General features: G+C 41.0%; 1 protein-coding gene across 3 annotated transcripts; it reads left to right on the forward strand.

Annotated features, from left to right (window-relative positions):
- The first annotated feature begins 26 nt into the window (after nt 1-26).
- Nucleotides 27-19,668, forward strand: LOC114156327 (uncharacterized). Of its 3 annotated transcripts, none has more exons than XM_028036701.1 (8): nt 27-273; nt 401-586; nt 2,908-3,021; nt 3,130-3,279; nt 3,352-3,435; nt 15,406-15,531; nt 16,060-16,137; nt 17,614-19,668. In XM_028036701.1, the coding sequence occupies exons 1-8, from the start codon at nt 109-111 to the stop codon at nt 17,773-17,775; spliced, it is 1,065 nt and encodes a 354-aa protein (XP_027892502.1). In that variant the 5' UTR covers nt 27-108; the 3' UTR covers nt 17,776-19,668. The 3 variants fall into 3 exon arrangements, with proteins under 3 accessions (XP_027892502.1, XP_027892503.1, XP_027892504.1); XM_028036702.1 differs by having other exon boundaries at nt 15,409-15,531; XM_028036703.1 differs by lacking the exon at nt 15,406-15,531.
- Nucleotides 19,669-20,183: the final 515 nt, after the last annotated feature.

The following is a 20,183-nucleotide window of genomic DNA, read 5'->3' on the forward strand; positions in this document are numbered from 1 at the left end:
AGAAGGGTGCCCATGTAGTCTCTCTGACTTACTTATTATCTTAGCAGATGGTTTAAGAACTAGGCTTTACTAGACTCTGTGAAATCTATACTGTGAAAGTTATTAACCATGCAAAGTTGTTGCATCCTTAATCAGATACACACATGGCTTCAAGAAAATCAAGAGATGATCAAGAGCTCCAGGTGCTGGATGACTGAGGCTCAGTCATGGCTTGCTGCTCCCTGCACATACACCACAGCTAAATGTCTGAGGAGCCACGTTCATGCTCTTCAGGTCATTACACATTGCTATGTTCTCTCCTTTTTTTATGAATACATCAATTATGATTTTTTTGTATCATAATTAGTCCCACGATGTAAGAGATATGTTTTTAGAGTGAATTACTGTGCATTTGGTATAGATTGTGTTAGGTGATGCATCGCAGATCCGGTCGACACTGCAGAACTTCATCTCAGTCCTAGAGGAAATGTCGCAGGTTTGTGATGTCACCGCACTCCACGACCAACTGCTGGAAGCAGATCACAGAGTGTCAGAAGTTCATGGCAGCTTCACAGCCCCCCTGTCTCAGCTGGAGCACGCAGCTGCTGTGAGTCTGAGATTTTATCCTTCCTGTACCTTTAGGTGCCGTCATGTAACTTGACATAAACAATACATTATCATCAAATTGCAAATCTTCTGTTGAAGCTTCAGGCTTTATTTCCAATTGATTTTTTTGCTGATGACCGCCTGGTATTTGCGAGGGTTAAGAACCACAACCGCCCTGCAAATAGCTGAAGTCCGTCAATTCTTGAGACCCCTTCTAAAAATTCTAACTTCCTATTTCAATAGTTCAAAGACCTTAATAAGCATTGATACACATTCCTTGTGTCCTCTTGGGTGTAAAACTGTGCCAAGGTATACCAATTTTTCAGGCTGAATTTTTTATATTTTAGATATGCACTATGAAATATTCTGTGCACTCTCAGTGTCAAATAAAACAAAAACAAAAACATGACAGAAGGATCCAGCCAGAAACGGTGAGGTTCGCGAGGTTGCCAGCCTCCGGACCCACCACGATGGTTCCCTGATTACCCCTTTTCTATTGAATCCCACCTGTGTTCCCTGCTCCTTGTCGGATCCTTGTCTCAACTGTCTAGCTGTCTCGCATTGTCTACACTGCTACCAGCATTTGAGTTTACTGCCTTTATGCTCACCTGTGCTGCCTGAACTTCTCTGTACTCTTCGTTGTTCACCATTAAAACTACCATTATTCTCCATAACGTGTCTACCTCACCACCTAAACCCACAAAACATGACAGACATAAAGTGTTGTTGACGAGCTCACCCCACTACTGTCAGGCAGCCAGACCTCCTACGGCTGATGAGCCTGTGTCACAGAGGTCAGCAGGGAGTCTCACTGCCCACTCATTGTTGATCCTTATGAGGACATGTCTCCTGTGTGTCTTTATGAACACCTCTGACCATTAATTGTGTGTCTGTAGTCTGGAAACATAACTAGCTTCCCTATTTTACCCAGTCTGGTGTTCCTCTTTTGTGGTTCTGTGACCTGCTGGTTTAAGATGTTGCTTTGTATTATTAATTTTAACCACTTACTTCTGATAACCTAATCATGGACTGGTTCTACAAACTAGCCTTCATCTAAAAAGCCTAGAGACAAGAGTACTCTACCTTTCAAATGTAACATACTCTATCTCATCACTGCAAATAAATTAAATGTCTAACAATTTGCTGGCTCTACTTCTTTAAACCTTACTTTTTTATTGTTAAGCTTGACTCTTCACCACAGAATAAATTGGACTTTTGTAGATTATTTATATCATGCTAACAAAATTATAAAACCTATTTACAAATCTTATTATTTTTTTTAATCAAATCTGGCCTTATTCCTCATACTTGTTCCCACCTTTGATTGGATCATCGTAACATCAACTTTCTCTGTATAATACACTATTCATTTTTTAAAAAGGAAGAATAAAAATAATTACTTTATCTACCTTACTCTGTGAAAAAACTTTCTGAATTTTCATCAATGATAAGTAAGTCAGATTCAATTATAAAACATAAGATTGCTAAATCTTATGTTTTATAATTGCTGAAGTGTCTTACACACACACATACACACACACTCTCACACATACTTTCTGAAACACACTGTCTTCAACAGTGAAGAAACCCCAACTTTTTCAATGCCCAGTCACAATGGAGACTCTCTGGTCCAAGGCACTCAAAGGTCTCCTTTTTGTGCTTTTACAATCTCCTTTTAATTTTTACTCAACGTTTACAGGCAACAAAACAGTTGAAACTCATTAACGCCAATATTGAAATATTATCTTACTGTTAGTTCTCTTAATTAAAAGGTGGTTTCTGTGGGGTTTGTTATTTCAACACAAGCTAGGAAATGCTGATTAATACAGCAGTTGGTGTAAAAGATTGCTGAAAGTGAGGTTGGTGACAGCCAACTGTCGTGACAGTTGCTATGTCAGTTGTTAGTAATTGCTATTATGACAATAATAAACAAGTCGAAAGCTTTGAGCCAACTCTCGCCTTGCTCTGTCCATCTTTTACACAACATAAATGTTTACAGTTGGTATGCTACAACAGGCATGGCTAATCTCTACATGAGGTGATAGCCTAATAATTAACTTATTATTAACTATATTAGATTGCTAAAGTCTACTTCCAGTGTTAATTTTCAGAACAAACTCTTCCTGAATACTGTTTTTTCTAAGTATTAGTTAATGTATTACAATGAAAATAACTAGATTTGAGGTACAGATATGGCGATAATAATGTTATCGGATGGCTCAATCTTCAAGATCTTTTTACTGGATTTTATCTTTTACCTCCCCTATCAATTTGACTTTGCCTTTCCAGTTACACTGACACTGATAAACTGTGTTTTTAAAGGAGATCGAGGCCATGGAGAAGGACGTATGCAGAATGGAGAATGATGTCGCCGAGATTAAGACCCTGCTCTCTTCCCCAGAGATTTTTCCCAGCCCCACAGAGGATTATCTCAAAGTGAGCTCTCCAAACAGACATCTACACAGATAAAATTTGTTTTTTATTTTTTTCAGGAAGATATAATTTTTTTATCTGTTTTCCAACTGGTGGTTCTCATGTGCACAGATTAAGCAGAGGATCCAATCAATGAGACATACAGTAGTAGAGATTCAGAAATGCAAACTAGGCCTTTGTCTCCCCGAGAAGGCTGAGGAGACACTCACTGTGTTTAATGTGGTGGAACAGCTTCAAACTCTGTTGCTTGACCTGGAAAAGGTTTGTTCACTATGCTGTCAGCTTGATTCACTTTAAAGAGTCTTACCTGAAGGTCATGTTTTATTTTTGCAGAAGGTCCCTGCCCTGTTCATTCAACAACCATCCACTCCAAATCAGGCCAAAGTGGTACCAACACTTCAAAACTCCATGTCCAGGGTATGTTGGGTAAATTAAAATGGTAAATGGCCTGTACTTATATAGAACTTTATGAAGTTCAGAGGACACACAGGGCATTACATCCAATCATTTATCTATTCACACCTATCCACACCTGTCCACACATTCACACACCTAGGATGCAGTGTGGTTTGCTGTAGAAATGTTTTCCTGGTCATTTTTCTCTGTATGGGTGGTGTTATAGTCTGCTCCTCAATCCAGGAATGAAATCTCAAGATGTTTGTAGAAGAGTTTTTGTTTCCAGCTCAAAGAAAGCTACAGATCTTAACATGCATGTACAGACATGGCCACAAGATGTGCCAGTGATACAAGCTTTGTTACTTTTTCAGTTTCTATGTCAGTTAAACTGCTAACAGTTAACATTATATTTAGATTACTATTATAATTACCAGATTCATTCATTGCAAAGAGCATGGTTAGCGTTATTATTGTCACTCCGTTTGGCATAAACTGATGTACAGTTATATGTCAATATACACTCACCAGCGAATTTATTAGGTACACCTTGCTGGTACTGGGTTGGATACCATTTTGCCTTCAGAACTGCCTTAATCCTTCGTGGCATAGATTCATCAAGGAGTACCTTCCAGTAGGAAGCACTCATGACAGAGTCTGGTTCATATTGACATGATAGCATCATGCAGATCCTGCGTGATGCTAAAGTGGTGAAACACATTAGCATCAAGCTAATGTGATATTGTGAATCTCCCATTCCACCACATTCCAAAGGTGGTCTTTGGGATGTGGTGAGATCTGGTGACTGTGGAGGTCATTTGAGTTCAGTGAACTCATTGCACCACCACCACCAGCCTGAACCATTGATGCAAGGCAGGATGGATCCATGCTTTCATGTTGTTGACGCCAAATTCTGACCCTACCATCCGAATGTCACAGCAGAAATCGAGACTCATCAGACCAGGCAACATTTTCCCAATCTTCTATTGTCCAATTTTGGTGAGTCTGTGCGAATTGTAGCCTCACTTTCCTGTTCTTATCTGACTCTAAGAACAGAAACAGCCACTGGAGTGGCACCCAGTGTGTTCTTCTGCTGCTGTATCCTATCCACCTCAAGGTTCTGCGTGTTGTGTGCTCAGAGATGTTCTTCTGCATACCTCGGTTGTAACAAGTGGTTTTTTGAATTACTGTTGCCATTCTATCAGCTCCAACCAGTCTGGCCATTCTCCGCTGACCTCTGGCATCAACAAGGCATTTGCGCCCAAAGAGCTGCCGCTCACTGGATATTTTCTCTTTTCCGGACCATTCTCTGTAAACCCTAGAGATTGTTGTGTGTGAAAATCCCAATAGATCAGCAGTTAATGAAATACTCAGTCCAGCCCGTCGGACACCAAACAACCATGCCACGTTTAAAGTCACTTACATCACCTTTCTTCCCCATTCTTATGCTGCCTTTGAACTGCAGCAGATTGTCTTGGCCATGGCTACATGCTTAAATGCATTGAGTTGCTGGCATGCTGATATATATATGTATATATATATACTGTACTGTATGAGAAACGTTTCATTCTCACATTTAGCTTATACAGACCTATCATTGGACTTCATTTACTTGATTTACCTGTTTCAAAATGAGCTTCATGTAGCACCGAGGATTAAATATAATTTCTTAATGTAGTGTAGTTAATTATTTTTACGTCTTTCATACTGCTGCTAATTGATATGTATTACTGGATTGGACAGCACCTATTAGTCGCTATGTGATGAATTGTGTCCAGAAAACCATTCTATTCCAATGCAGGACGAGCAGAAATCTGTCACAAAAATATTAGTAGCACCATAATTTATTATCAGATATATCTATTAAATATGATATAATATAAAGTTGAGTAAACTGTTTGCTACATAAATTCTCCATGATACAAATCTGTCAACAGTTTGGTTCCTGTTAGTTCTGTCAAAATGCAAGAAAGGGCAAATTTCTCTTATATCCATCCATCCATCCATCCATCTTCTTCCGCTTATCCGAGGTCGGGTCGCGGGGGTAGCAGCTTCAGAAGGGAGGCCCAGACTTCCCTCTCCCCAGCCACTTCTTCCAGCTCCTCCGGGGGAATCCCGAGGCGTTCCCAGGCCAGCCGAGAGACATAGTCCCTCCAGCGTGTCCTGGGTCTTCCCCGGGGCCTCCTCCCGGTGGGACGTGCCCGGAACACCTCACCAGGGAGGCGTCCAGGAGGCATCCTGACCAGATGCCCAAGCCACCTCAACTGGCTCCTCTCGATGTGAAGGAGCAGCGGCTCTACTCTGAGTCCCTCCCGGATGACTGAGCTTCTCACCCTATCTCTAAAGGAGAGCCCAGCCACCCTACGGAGAAAACCCATTTCGGCCGCTTGTATCCGCGATCTCGTTCTTTCGGTCATGACCCAAAGCTCATGACCATAGATGAGGGTGGGAACGTAGATCGACCGGTAAATCGAGAGCTTCGCTTTTTGGCTCAGCTCTCTCTTCACCACGACGGACCGGTACAGCGCCCGCTTGACAGCAGACGCTGCGCCAATCCGCCTGTCGATCTCCCGCTCCCTTCTTCCCCCATTCGTGAACAAGATCCCGAGATACTTAAACTCCTCCACTTGGGGCAGGACACCCCCCCTGACCCGGAGAAGGCACTCTACCCTTTTCCGGCTCAAGACCATGGCCTCGGATTTGGAGGCACTGATCCCCATCCCGGCCGCTTCACACTCGGCTGCGAACCGATCCAGCGAGAGCTGCAGATCACAATCTGATGAAGCCAAAAGGACCACATCGTCTGCAAAAAGCAGAGATGAGATCCTGAGGCCACCAAATCGGATCCCCTCAACACCTTGGCTGCGCCTAGAAATTCTGTCCATGAAAGTGATGAACAGAATCGGTGACAAAGGGCAGCCCTGGCGGAGTCCAACTCTCACCGGAAACGAGCCCGACTTACTGCCGGCAATGCAGACCAGACTCTGACACCGGTCATACAGGGACCTGACAGCCCGTATCAAAGGGCCCGGTACCCCATACTCCCGGAGAACCCCCCACAGGGCTCCCCGAGGGACACGGTCGAACGCCTTCTCCAAGTCCACAAAACACATGTAGACTGGTTGGGCGAACTCCCATGCACCCTCCAGGACCCTGCTGAGGGTGTAGAGCTGGTCCAGTGTTCCACGACCAGGACGAAAACCACACTGCTCTTCCTGAATCCGAGGTTCGACTATCCGACGGACCCTCCTCTCCAGGACCCCTGAATAGACCTTGCCAGGGAGGCTTAAGAGTGTGACCCCTCTATAATTGGAGCACACCCTCCGGTCCCCCTTTTTGAACAGGGGGACCACCACCCCAGTCTGCCAATCCAGGGGAACTGCCCCCGATGTCCATGCGATATTGCAGAGTCGCGTCAACCAACACAACCCTACAACATCCAGAGCCTTAAGGAACTCCGGGCGGATCTCATCCACCCCCGGGGCCCTGCCACCGCGGAGCTTTTTAACCACCTCGGCGACCTCGCCCCCAGAGATTGGAGAGCCCAACCCAGAGTCCCCAGGCTCCGCTTCCTCAGTGGAAGGCATGTTGGTGGGATTGAGGAGGTCTTCGAAGTACTCTGCCCACCGGCCCACAACGTCCCGAGTAGAGGTCAGCAGCACACCATCCCCACTATAAACAGTGTTGGTGCTGCACCGCTTCCCCCCCCTGAGACGCCGGATGGTGGACCAGAATCGCCTCGAAGCCGTGCGGAAGTCTTTCTCCATGGCCTCTCCAAACTCCTCCCACACCCGAGTTTTTGCCTCAGCAACCGCCCGAGCCGCATGCCGCTTCGCCCGCCGGTACCCATCAGCTGCTTCCGGAGTCCCACAGGCCAAAAAGGCTCGATAGGACTCCTTCTTCAGCCTGACGGCATCCCTCACCGAAGGTGTCCACCAACGGGTTCGAGGGTTGCCGCCGCGACAGGCACCGACAACCTTGCGGCCACAGCTCCGATCGGCCGCCTCGACAATGGAGGCACGGAACACGGTCCACTCAGACTCCATGTCCCCCACCTCCCCCGGGACGTGTTCGAAGTTTTGCCGGAGATGGGAGTTAAAGCTCCGTCTCACAGGGGATTCCGCCAGACGTTCCCAGCAGACCCTCACAACACGTTTGGGCCTGCCAGGTCTGACCGGCTTTCGCCCCCGCCACCGGAGCCAACTCACCACCAGGTAGTGGTCAGTGGACAGCTCCGCACCTCTCTTCACCCGAGTGTCCAAGACATACGGCCGCAGATCCGATGAAACGATGACAAAGTCGATCATCGAACTGCGGCCTAGGGTGTCCTGGTGCCAAGTGCACATATGGACACCCTTATGCTTGAACATGGTGTTCGTTATGGACAATCCATGGCGAGCACAGAAGTCCAGCAACAGAACACCGCTCGAGTTCAGGTCGGGTGGGCCGTTCCTCCCAACCACGCCCCTCCAGGTCTCACTGTTGTTGCCCACGTGAGCGTTGAAGTCCCCCAGCAGAACAAGGGAGTCCCCAGGAGGAGCACTCTCCAGTACCCCCCCTAAGGACTCCAAAAAGGGTGGGTAATCTGAACTGTCATTCGGCCCGTAAGCACAAACGACAGTCAGAACCCGTCCCCCCACCCGTAGGCGGAGGGATCCTACCCTCTCGTTCACCGGGGTAAACCCCAACGTACAGGCGCCGAGATGGGGAGCAACAAATACGCCCACATATTCTCTTATATTGGTTAATAGTTTTATTTTAAACGGAGTTAATTTCATTTGTTATAAATCAGTGGTTTTTGTCACTACGGAGAAAAAGTTTGATGCGTTCATCTGCTTTATGTGTGATGGGATCTGGATTTATGGTTCAATTAGGTGAATATAAACCACATAAAAATGTGGCTGAATAACCTATGTTAATATAATTATAATTTGACAGCTAAAAATAGTACATGGCAGATCTTTTTTATGCTGTCCATCAAAATGATGGAGAACAAAAAAGTCTAGAGTGACCTCTGGTCAAACCAATTAAAAAAAAAAAATCCTCTATTGTTTTAACTTAAACGATTGAACTTAACTTAAACCACATTTATCCTGAGACAATAACATAACATACACACAAAATAAATAAAATTAAAATAAAAGGATGGGAAAATCTAACTCCAATGTAAATAGTAAATTTCCTCAGTTTTTGTCACATAAAGATGCACCGTGCCTCCTTCTACATGCCAAAGCGCATATAGACCCAGGCAGCATACCTAGGTGAGCCCAATATGGGATAAATGAGGCCTACAATATGGGTCCCACATGGTTTTATCCATGGTTTTCATGGTGGCCCTACATGGATGATAGGAAACTATCTGGGGAAACCCATGTAGGGCTACCATGGAAACCGAGATGTTATCTGTGGGGTAATTTCTCACTGAAAAAGAAAATGAGGTCAGATCAGCAGATTAATTCCAAACAGGTCAGGTTTGATTATTCTTAAAGTGATCAGGTATGCAGACAATCAGAAGTAGTATATAAGTAGCAACGCAATCATGGAACGCTTTAGAACTGATGGAGAACATCTGCAATTGAAATAAAGAGGGAGTGGGTGTTCATACTGATCTGCTGCGACATGTTGATGGTTTATTATCCTTCAGATTTCTCAGACTGATCATCCTGGAGCTCTGCACCGAACTAGCCCCAGAGTTATAGAAGGAGCTATGCATTAACAATATGGTGCAGCTGGAGCTGCTGTTAGGTCAGTCATCCTTCAGTCCATCCATGCTAACTTTGTGAATGCGCCTTTGTGACTAAAAAGCATCTCCATTCTGTAAATGTGCAATTTATATGAGCAAAAGTGCCTAATAAGGTAAGGTAATTTTATTTAAATAGCACATCTTCAGCAACAAGGCAGTTCAAAGTACTTAATAATAAATAAAATGTATTGGCATGTTGGCCTGGTCCAATATGATTCCTCCATTTGGAATAAACTTTCACATTTCCCACTCAACACAAAGGACTCTCTGACACGCTGACTCTCTTTAAATCCCGACTGAACGAACACTCTACTGCTCAAACAAGCATTTCCACTTAAACTACTATAAGCAGGGACTGTTGCCATGGTTGGTGGGACACATGGTGGCAAACTTCCAGGTACTAATTTACATATGTATTTTTATGGGTGGCAACAGGGCAGACCAGCAGCTGCGATCTATTTCTATGCAAACTGGGAAGTATAAAAGAAAGGTGGGTAGCCATGTGCATGTGCACAGTTTAATACATCTGAATTTTTTTGTGCACTGCACTTTTCAAAATTTGTCTTTACACCCATTTTTAGTGTGAAAGCTGCACACTTTTTTATACACGAGACTCCTGAGCTGAATGAGGAGACATACTTACCTCACCTCTACCCAGGGTAAATGGTAAATGAGGGGATTGTCAGTAAACTGAAAACAGGCCACCTTTGATTCATTTAACATGACAATGATTCAAGGCCACAGTAAGGCTTGATGGACACAAAATCAACCTTTATCCATTATAATTTTAGTCCCAGTCTCAGACATGAACACTTGTGGTCTGAGTTGAAGAAAAGACAAGAACCAGAACTCTCGAATGTCAAGAGAGACTTCACAAAAAGAAATGGTCAAAGATCATAGGTATTTTTTTCATGCTACTAAATAATTATTATAATTCTGAAATCAAACATGTTCACAAGTTTTCAAGTCCAATTCAAGTCTTTGAAGACCAGGGGCCTCATGCATAAAAGAGTCTGCAGTTTTCACACTACAATTTAGCGTATAGACGAGTTTAGAAAAATGCGGTGCACAAAAAAATTCGGATGTATAAAGCCGTGCACACGTGGCTGCGCATCTTTCCTTTATAAATCCTAATTTGCGGGAAATAGAAATAGCTGCTGGTCCGCCCTGTCGCTACCCATAAATACATATGTAAATTATTATAAATACCCGGAAGTCTGCCACCATGTGAAGCAATAACCTTTGCAACGTCCTTGTTTGGGGCTGCACAGTGGTGCAGTTGGTAGCACTGTTGCCTTGCAGCAAGGAAGTCCTGGGTTCGATTCCCGGCCCAGAGTCTTTCTGAACTTAGTTTGCATGTTCTCCCTGTGCATGCGTGGTTTCTCCGGCTTCCTCCCACAGTCCAAAAACATGACTGTCAAGTTAATTAGTCTTTCTAAATTCTCCCTGGACGTGAGTGTGCATGGATGTTTGTCCTGACTGTCTCTGTGTTGCCCTGCGACAGACTGGCGACCTGTCAAGGGTGAACCCCATCTCTCGCCTGGAACGTTAGCTGGAGATAGGCACCAGTACCTCTCCCGACCCCACTAGGGTCAAGGGCAGTGGTCCCCAAACTACGGCCCGCGGTCCAGATGCGGCCCGCCTCCACATTTGGTCCGGCCCCCTGAACAATACCAGAGTATTTTCATATATGTGCATTTTTATTTGATAAGTTGGACTTTTGCAATAAAATAAATGTTTCTTAGTAATGAACTTTATTTATTATTAACTACTAGTTAGTAACTATTTTATACATGCATATAATTGACCCTAACCCTTTTTTTTATGTGGAGAACCCAGTGTTATTTGGTTATTATTTATTTCATAAATAGTGTTATTTCCTGACTTTTGTTCTCTGAAGAATCCAGAAAAGGTTATTTGATTGTGCTTTCTGAAAAACAATATATTTTTATGTTTAGCACTCTTACAATCGTCACACTTTTTCTGTTACAAACTGACCCCGGCCCCCCATCAGAGAAGGGACAAGTTATGTGGCCCTCACAGGAGAAAGTTTGGGGACCCCTGGTCAAGGGTGTAAGAAAATGGATGAATGGACGTCCTTTTAGGATTGTGCAAATGCCTCTTTGAAGAGTAGTGTATTTAGGCGGGATTTAAAGATAGACAGCGTGTCAGAGAGTCCTTTGAGTGGGGAATGTGGACGTTTGTTTTAAATAGTAGAATCAATTGCATGAGTTATACATTTACAGAATAAAGATCATTTCTGTCCATAAGGCGCATTCACAAAGCGGGCATGGCTCAACTGAAGCATGACTCCGGCTACAATGGTACCGGTACTGCACGGCTCCTTCTTTAAATTTTGCTTAGAACTCCGGGATGATCAGTCTGGATTAATCTAAACAATAATAAACCATCATCAACATTTTCCAGCAGATCAATATGGTCTCTGAACAATTGCTCCCTCTGAATCCTTCCATTGACAATGTCCTCCATCAGATCCAAAACGCTCCACAATTACTCACCTTTGAATTTTGTGCAGCTACGTGATCAAGATGTGTGATTGTCTACACATCTTGATCACCTTAAAAATAACCAAACCTGTTGATTATTTTTAATCAGCAGGTTTGAGTTAATCTGCTGATCCAACCCTGTTTTCTTGTTTAGTGAGAATGAAATTACCCCATAGATGTATTTCACTCTCTTCAGCGTTCAAACATTACATTACATTACATAAAGCATTACATCTTTATGAGACAAAAACGTAGGAAAAGTACTATTTGCATTCAAGTGAGGTTTTCACATCCTTCTTTTTTTTCCTTATTTTTCGTGCGTGTTTGGTTTGTTGTCTGAGGACAAATGCGGTTCAGTTTTATCGTTTACGTTTAAACAATAAAATATTAAAGTCATGAAAAAACATTGGGTTTGATGCTTCATGGTCTAAATAACTGAATGTATTCAGATTTCAGTGTATTTAGGTGAGTTTTGACGCTTTGTAGTTTGACATTGTTCACAAAAAAAGTTTGCGTATATATAGTGTGCGTATATTTAGGCAAACTTTGACGCAAAGTTCACTTTTATACATGCCGACTTGTGCATAAAATATGGCGGCTCGGGTGTGTCATGGTGGCGTAGGGGATAGCGCGACCCATATTTGGAGGCCTTGAGTCCTCGACGAGGCCGTCGTGGGTTTGACTTCCCGGACCCGACAATATTTGTCGCATGTCTTCCCCCCTCATGTTCCCTGTTTCCTGTCAGTCTACTGTCATATAAGGGACACTAGAGCCCACAAAAGACCCCCTGGAGGGGGTAAAAAAAAATAAAAAATATGGCGCAGCACATTTTTTGTGCATACGCACATTTTATACATGAGGCCCCAGATCCAGACTGATACTCAAGTTGTTTGCCCCACGCCAAGTCAAGTCTCTAACGACCAAGACGTTTTCACAAATTTTAAACATCTAGAGAGTAAATGGGGAAAAAATTTCTGAATAAACAAAACAGTAAGCGTTTTTGCTTTGGTAATCAAGTGTCTTTGTAATACAGACACATTTAGCAATGACAAAATAGGGGAGGTAAATGCAATTTGTTCAGAATTTTTGGTAAAGTTTTAAGCTACAGCTACATCTCTGGTTAATTCATCAAGTGCACACTTTCACAGGAGAAAAAACACGATCAGTCAGAGCTTCCGTCTATTTTCATTCCTCATGATATCTGATAAAGATCATTAATGAGACATGAATCTCAGACCAGAACTCTGAGTCAATGCTCCAGTTTCTACAGTGCAGGTCCACACCAAGTCTGTAGTCTGTGTTTTTGTGACTGAAGAGTGACTTGAGTCTGAAACTTGAGTCACTATCTTTAATCTGAAGAGAACTAACGGTCGGATCTTTACAATTATGCTACGGCAATAAAAAAAGATTTTTTTGTGTGTTATAGTTATTTACCAGAGGTGCAACAAACTTGTGTCTCTAAGGAAGAGTTATCAATTTTAGGATCTTAAACCAAACCTGAAATTCTACATTAGTCAGTAGTTTATTCAGCTTTTTTACTGATTGATTTAACTCTGGTTTCTATAACCAATGAAAAATAAAAACATATCTTAACCCCAAACATGTCCTTTCAGCAGGTACACTGTAAAACATTTGAGCCGCATTCAGTTATCTCTTATTCTTTAAGTCAAAAATAAATTTAGCGCGCTTTAGATTTTGAACCTAAATGTGAGTTTGTGAAAGATAAACCTACAGTAGTAAGTTGTGTTAACATTTATTATAAATTTTGTCAAACCTCCATATCACTTCCACCTCTTCTTAACAGCAATAAAGAGTTCATTGAACTAGGGGTGTGAAGTCAGCTTTAATGCAAATCTTTATAGTTGCTCTTGGTACAACTCCACGTTTGTTCCACTGACACCACTGTCAAACTAAAATACAACATAAACTTAAATGAGATGTCATGAGTACAATAACGACAAAAAATGATACAAAAACATATAAACATACCTTTCTTGTGCTTCTTGTGGATTTTTATGTTATATATGCACAGAGACCACTGAAGTGGACACTAATGCATCATAAAATACACTATCAACTACAGGCCATCATCTGCAAATGCAAGAAATTATTTTTGTTAAATCCAATATAGCAGACAGACAAAAAAGCATGCCAACTAACCCGGTCCCTCCCTTTATACTATAGACGACTCTTGCAGGTAAAACAAAATATTGTGACATCAGATAACCCTAAAGAACAATACTACTGATGTATTTTACAAATAACAACTGTGTATTTGAAGAAAATTGCAATTGATACCTAAAAAAAGAAGAAAAAAATTGTTTTTTACAAAAAATATTTCCTACTTTTTTATGCCTTAAGAAAATCCCCCAAAAATTGGAAAAAATCTCCTGACACAAAGGATCATAATTCATGTATGAAATTATCCTCATTAGTTGTGCTGCGCATTACAGTCTAATTAACTTCTGAGCCTTTATTTATTTCCTCAAGCTAAACTGCCGGCCGGCTCCTCTGTTTAGACTATAGATGGAAACAGCATTGCATTCTCTTTAATTTTTTATGTTCTTTATCATGTACTGGAGACTGGAATTAGTGGCGCCATTTCAACCAAAGGTTTTGAATGCACTTCTGAATCAGATGTGCTCGAAAGCTTCCTGTCTATAACTCTTCAAAATGCTGTCAGCTCCCGGTCAGGCAGACGCATTTAGTTCAGTGTCCATGAGATGATATTTTTTATTGATTGATTTTAGTTACCTCTGCGATGAACTCTTTGCGCAAAAACTTTGCGTAATGTCTGCCCATGTGTACCAGTCAAAGGTGTGAATTTAAACTTGTCCAAATGAAGGACAGGTTTCAAATTTGTCCGTCTTTTAAAAAAAAAAAAGGTAAAATATGGGAAAATATTTTGTTAGTGCGACCCCTGGGTTTGATGCTTCTTGGGTTAAATAACACTGAATTGAGTCAGATTTCAGTGTATTTAGGTAACTTTAGGGGTTTTCTAGTTTTTTATTGTCAACAAAAAAAGTTTGCAATTTTCATGACAGGTATAAAGTGTACATTTACGCAGATTTTCATGGCACTCTAATTTTATATATGTCGACTTGTGCATAAAATATGGCGCTGCACATTTCTTGTGCATATGCATATTTTAAATGAGGGCCCAGATGATGAACTGCTCAGAGCTTTATTAAAAGCCTGGGAAATTGATTTAGAACCTAACCCTACTTTAAATGTCTCCACAAGTCCCTCTGTAACCTGCTGTGTTCCTTGGTCTTCATGATGATATTTGTTCTCTAATGTTCTTGTACATACTTCAGAGATTTTCTTGGAAAAACACATAGCTGGAATGTTTACTGACTAGCTGGGTCCTGAAGAAAGTTTGTTGCACTAGCTGTTATTTCAGGTCATCAAATTACGCACTGAATCCAAGTGTAACTCATACTTTCCAGATTTTTCTTTGTCAAGGTTTTTGAAAACCATGTAGGAATTTTTACTTCAGAATTCTTTACCGCTTAGTGTTGATTTTGTCACATAAAATTCCAACAAATGCATCAAAGTTTGTAATTGAAAGGAGAGGGAAGAGAAAAAAAATGATTGTGAGATACAGATAATAAATCATTGCAGCTGTTCATTTAGGAAACTGTTCATCTTCTATGGCATTAGTAGCTTAGTTTTCCTGGTTTGCTTTTGACCCGAAGCCCCCCCTTCTCTCTGACTCTTCATAAGAGCATGTCTCCATGTCAGCAGCATGGTGAGCTCCCTGTTGAAGAAACTACAGAGAATAAAGGCAGTGAGGAGCTGATCATGGAGGACGATGGAGGAAGTGTATTTTGGTGGCTCTGGGAATCTTTCCTAGGAGTTTCACCTGAGGTAAAGGAGATTGAGGGCTACAGTTGAAACTCTCACACTATTTCTCTGTACTACTGAACTCCTTGGTTAACTTCTTCTCACGTTGGTGTTCTTTGTCAACTGAAGGTCAGCTGCCACATTGAATATGGGCTAGACGTAGCATAGACAAGGCTGTATGTTTAGGAAAAATAATTAAGAAGTGAGTGAAAACAAACTTGACAAACAGATGAGAGCTCACACAATACTCCCAACCGTCCTTCCTCTGAAAGCTGCATGATTAAACTCTGTTCTGGGTTTCTTTGCTCTCTTTGTTACTTTCACCTCCTTAACCTGTTCCAAAATCTGCACTGACATTAATTCCTTCATTCATTGCTTGTACATCTCTTCTGTCGCTGCTGTTTTCAGTTGCATTGTGTGATGCATGCTGCACATGCATCAGTTCTTTTTTCTTCCACTAGATGGCACTGTCAGACAGGGATTGTAATTTGTTCAACTGACATTCGATGAAGTTATGGTGAAACCTATTTTTTTTTTTTTTCTTGGTGTTAGGAAGCAGAGCATGTTGTCTCAGAGGAGAAGGAAGCGGTGACTGGCCTAGGTGCTGATCAGACTGCAGAGGATGGAAAGGTAACACTAGAACATTCTTTGTCCTTCTGACTGGTTTCAACAGGATACATGCGGTCATCAAAACTGACCGATTATGTTTACAACATGACTACAATAAATTGAGATGCACCGAGAATTCAGAGTTCAGCTTGATCAGTTTAGACCAGTCCACTACTGGACTATGAAGGCTGAAAATTTGCTATGGTTTGAGCTTTTAATCTCTGTCATTGTTGACAGACTTTCTGCCCTGTTACAAGTGCCCTTAAGACATAGGTGAAGAGACAGACTCGGCAGGAAACCCCTTGAAGCTGATTTGCAAATACATGAACTGGTGTTGCTCGAGTGTGTGATGTTGCCATTACAGATAGTTTGTGAAGCCAACTGACTGAACTGTTTAAACTCATTTTTATTTCACATCGTATGTAGATGTCCTTAAAGGGCCATTTGTGGCAGAATGCATAGACAAAACTACTCATTAATGAACTGTTAAAATATGCATACATAGTTTCGCTGGATTCGCTGGGTATTTCTTGAAATCAAATACTATTGAACATCTTTCCACATTGATGTAATTTGCCACTATACTGCTTTCATTTAATTGCTAAAATAATATTTAAACACACAACTGTTATCTTGAAAGTTCTATTTATGAGTCTGTCACATGGTTTAAAAGACGGCACACAACCTTTGTGGTGTGAACATTTGAATGAAATCATTAATAGCGACCCAGTCTGGAAGCGGCACACTGTAGCGCACAGAGAAAGAACCTTTAGCCTTCAATTCTTGAGCGACAATTCTACTTGAAAATAGAACCAAACCAGATAGTGGCACATACCACTATTGTGTTTCACCTTGTAGGAATTTTTTGACACTTAGTTGATGAATAGCATTCTAAGCCCTTGCTGCAGAGTTCCATGCCACTCTTCAGTGCTAGCTTGATTTTTGAATGCTCACATGTTTGGAATATTTCTAGCTTTATTTCAGACATACAAGTGAACAGATCTGAGAGGTACTGTATGTCTCTGTGGGTTTTTGTTAGAACTGTTTTGTTAAGGGAACTGTTTACATTTTGTGTGGAATACACAATGAGCTATGCTAACTGTGCTGATAATGCTTATACAGTATAAGCATTAGCCACTACAACATAATTACTATATTGTAAAACTTTGTTCTACAAAGACTCTCAATCTCTCACACACATGGTGTGGTATTACTTTGGCCTATTTAATGTTTACTCACATCAGAAAGCCTAGAAATATATATTTTAAATCATAATTTAAATCTAAAACTGATAGAACATTTTACAAAAACTAGAAGTTAGAAATCAGCCTGAAATCTTCTGTCAGTGCATCTCTAATGAGCTAATAAATAGAATAATAAGCTAGCATAAATTTAACTCTTAACACCTGGCCACAAAATCCTAATAATAAACAACGTATGAGAAGATTTTTTGGGTGTATTTTGACAGATCGTCTGATCCTATACATGTTTCTTCAGGATATTGAGACCTCAACTGACACTGCAGAAGCAAGTTCATCTGAAGCTTTGTCAGAAGCTCTGGACACAGTGAGAACCCAGTCCCTGTTGGTAAACACAGCCTCCAGTGTCAACGTCTCCCAGTCTGACTCTAGGCCCCAGCACCGATGTGTAGTTTCCTAAATATGGAGTGTTACAAACACTGATTATAGTTTTTCCTCTCAATGTCTCAAAAGTATATGATGCTCCTGACAGATAGCTTTTATTACACTAGAACCTACGATTTGTCATTTCCCTTCAGAAACCTGTTGCAAACCTTCCAACATTTTGTTAGAAACCCTGTTATAGGTCAACCTGTCAACATTCTGTAAATTTTGTATTTAATCTATATTCTACAATCAACCATAAAACTGCCAAAGATCCAAAAGATCGTTGGACCTTTGGAGGTCTTTCTTGTTGATTTTTGTCGTAATACATTGATATTTTCAAGAATTAATTTTTGTAAAGGCTTTTAATCTAACTCAAGCTGAATGTAGAGCACTGCTCTGCATTTAAAATCCTTCTCGCATTCACGGAAAGGTTTCTTTTTGTCTTCTGACGCAAAAGCTCATGGTTTCTCTCCATTATTAAAAAAACCCAACTTTTGCTGGAAACCTTTTCTACATTTTACACATTCTTCCACTTCCAAGCCTCTGGTCTCTGTCTTTTCTTTAAAATTCCCATGAATTAATTTTTGTCTCCATTGGAACTTGCTTCTGTTGTTGTTGTTTTTAATGCCAAATGTCTTTGAGTCTGTGACCAGAGCAGGGCTATATTACAAAAAGCCTCTTTCATTTAGTACAGCACATTACATACTACTGTCTGGAATAGTGTGAAACATGACACATCTATAACATTCAATTGTAGAAACTCATAAGGCAGGATAATTTGGGATAATCACAAAAACTAGTAATTTTGGGGAAAACCTGGAATTCAATCGTTTTCAGGCTTTTTGCAATGAAGAGTTTGCTGAATTTTGAACTGTGTTTTAGTCTGGTAAGGGGTTCTTCAATATTTTAGTAACTAACTATTGCCAGCTACCCCATTGTAGAATGACTTTTAGCCAAGTCTTTCAAATTGAAAGGCTATTTTAAGTTTATCCTTACACCTCCCTGATCTGTCAATGTAGAATTAGTTAGAATTCCATAGTACTTAGAGAAACATGCCCATCAACCTTGTCAGGGCAGGTAATAAGTAATGTGGACTTCCTCTCTGAAGAGGATGTTTGGCTCCATTTAAAAATAGAGTATTTTGGAACTGGACTGAAGTGGAAGTAGATGTGTGCCAGAAGACTTCTTGTTTTCCAAGTTTCCTGTGTTTACATGAAGAACAGTGTACCTGGCATACAGCAAATACCACACATTTCTGAGGACGGTATCTGCAACAGGCGTTTAGTGGATTGAAGGTTTCTGTTGCACCAGACAAATGAAGGTGCTGTGATGGAGCAATGGTTTGTTGTTAGTCTACTCTCTGATGAGATGGAATGGCAGACACAGAGAAGAGATACATGGAAATGTATTTTAGACCTCATTTTTATAATGTTATCATAAACAGCTTACAATACTAAAATCATTACGAATTTTAACCTTTTCATTTATTGTTTGCTCTTAGAGACCAGCAGCTGCAGAGCTTTTTTTTATATGCATCTACTATATGTGTTGGTGAATTAATACAGAGGAATATGCTGTTTAATTAATCAAATACTTTCTCAGCTAAGTTAACAGCTCAGCTACTGCTCTTCCAAACAGATCCCTGATTTATGACAAAACCAGCTGATAGATTTTCTCTGGTTTTATTCTTATGGAAATTACTTATGTGATTGTTGCCATGAAAATGCAGTGGTTTCACTTGATAACTGCTTAATAAACAGCTGTCGGCACTGATATCTAAATTGTTGTTTTTGATGACATGGAGGTTTCAGTTGACAGCAGCAGAAACATTTTTGCATTACATGCCTGTGTTGTTCCTGCTTCTGTTCAGTCGTTTTCATGTGTTTCTGTGCAAAACCAAATGAAGACAATAAATGTGCTTCAGTGATCTACTTGTAAGTGTCTTCTTTTCCTGTCAGGAGCTTTTGAGACAGCACTGTAAAGTTGTGCAGACTGTTGGACTGCAGACAAACACACATTTCACACACATCCTGGAAATACTGCAATAGGGAAACTGTTAAATATATGTCCTAAAAACCTGAAGAAGCCTTCTATCAACACACATTTTTATTCACACTGTCTGACATTACACTCAGAATACATTTTTGCATAAAAAGTATTCAGCCCTTTGCATATTTAACCCTTTAATTGTTTTCACAATCAAGTTTTTACAAATTTGCTTTTTTGACAAAAGCTAATTTTCACAAAAAATCCTTTAATGGCAACGTGAAACTGATTTCTACAAAACAATGACAATCAAAATAGAAACCTGAACACAAACTTCAGCACAAATATTGACACCCTTTAAAGTGTGTGGACTTCCTCTGACTTAATTCAACAGAGGTCCATAAAACTGATTGATGCTAGTATTGGTGCTAGTATTCTCGCAATGAGTGGAATGGA

Source organism: Xiphophorus couchianus, chromosome 13, assembly GCF_001444195.1.
Source record: "Xiphophorus couchianus chromosome 13, X_couchianus-1.0, whole genome shotgun sequence".
Classification (NCBI taxonomy): domain Eukaryota; kingdom Metazoa; phylum Chordata; class Actinopteri; order Cyprinodontiformes; family Poeciliidae; genus Xiphophorus; species Xiphophorus couchianus.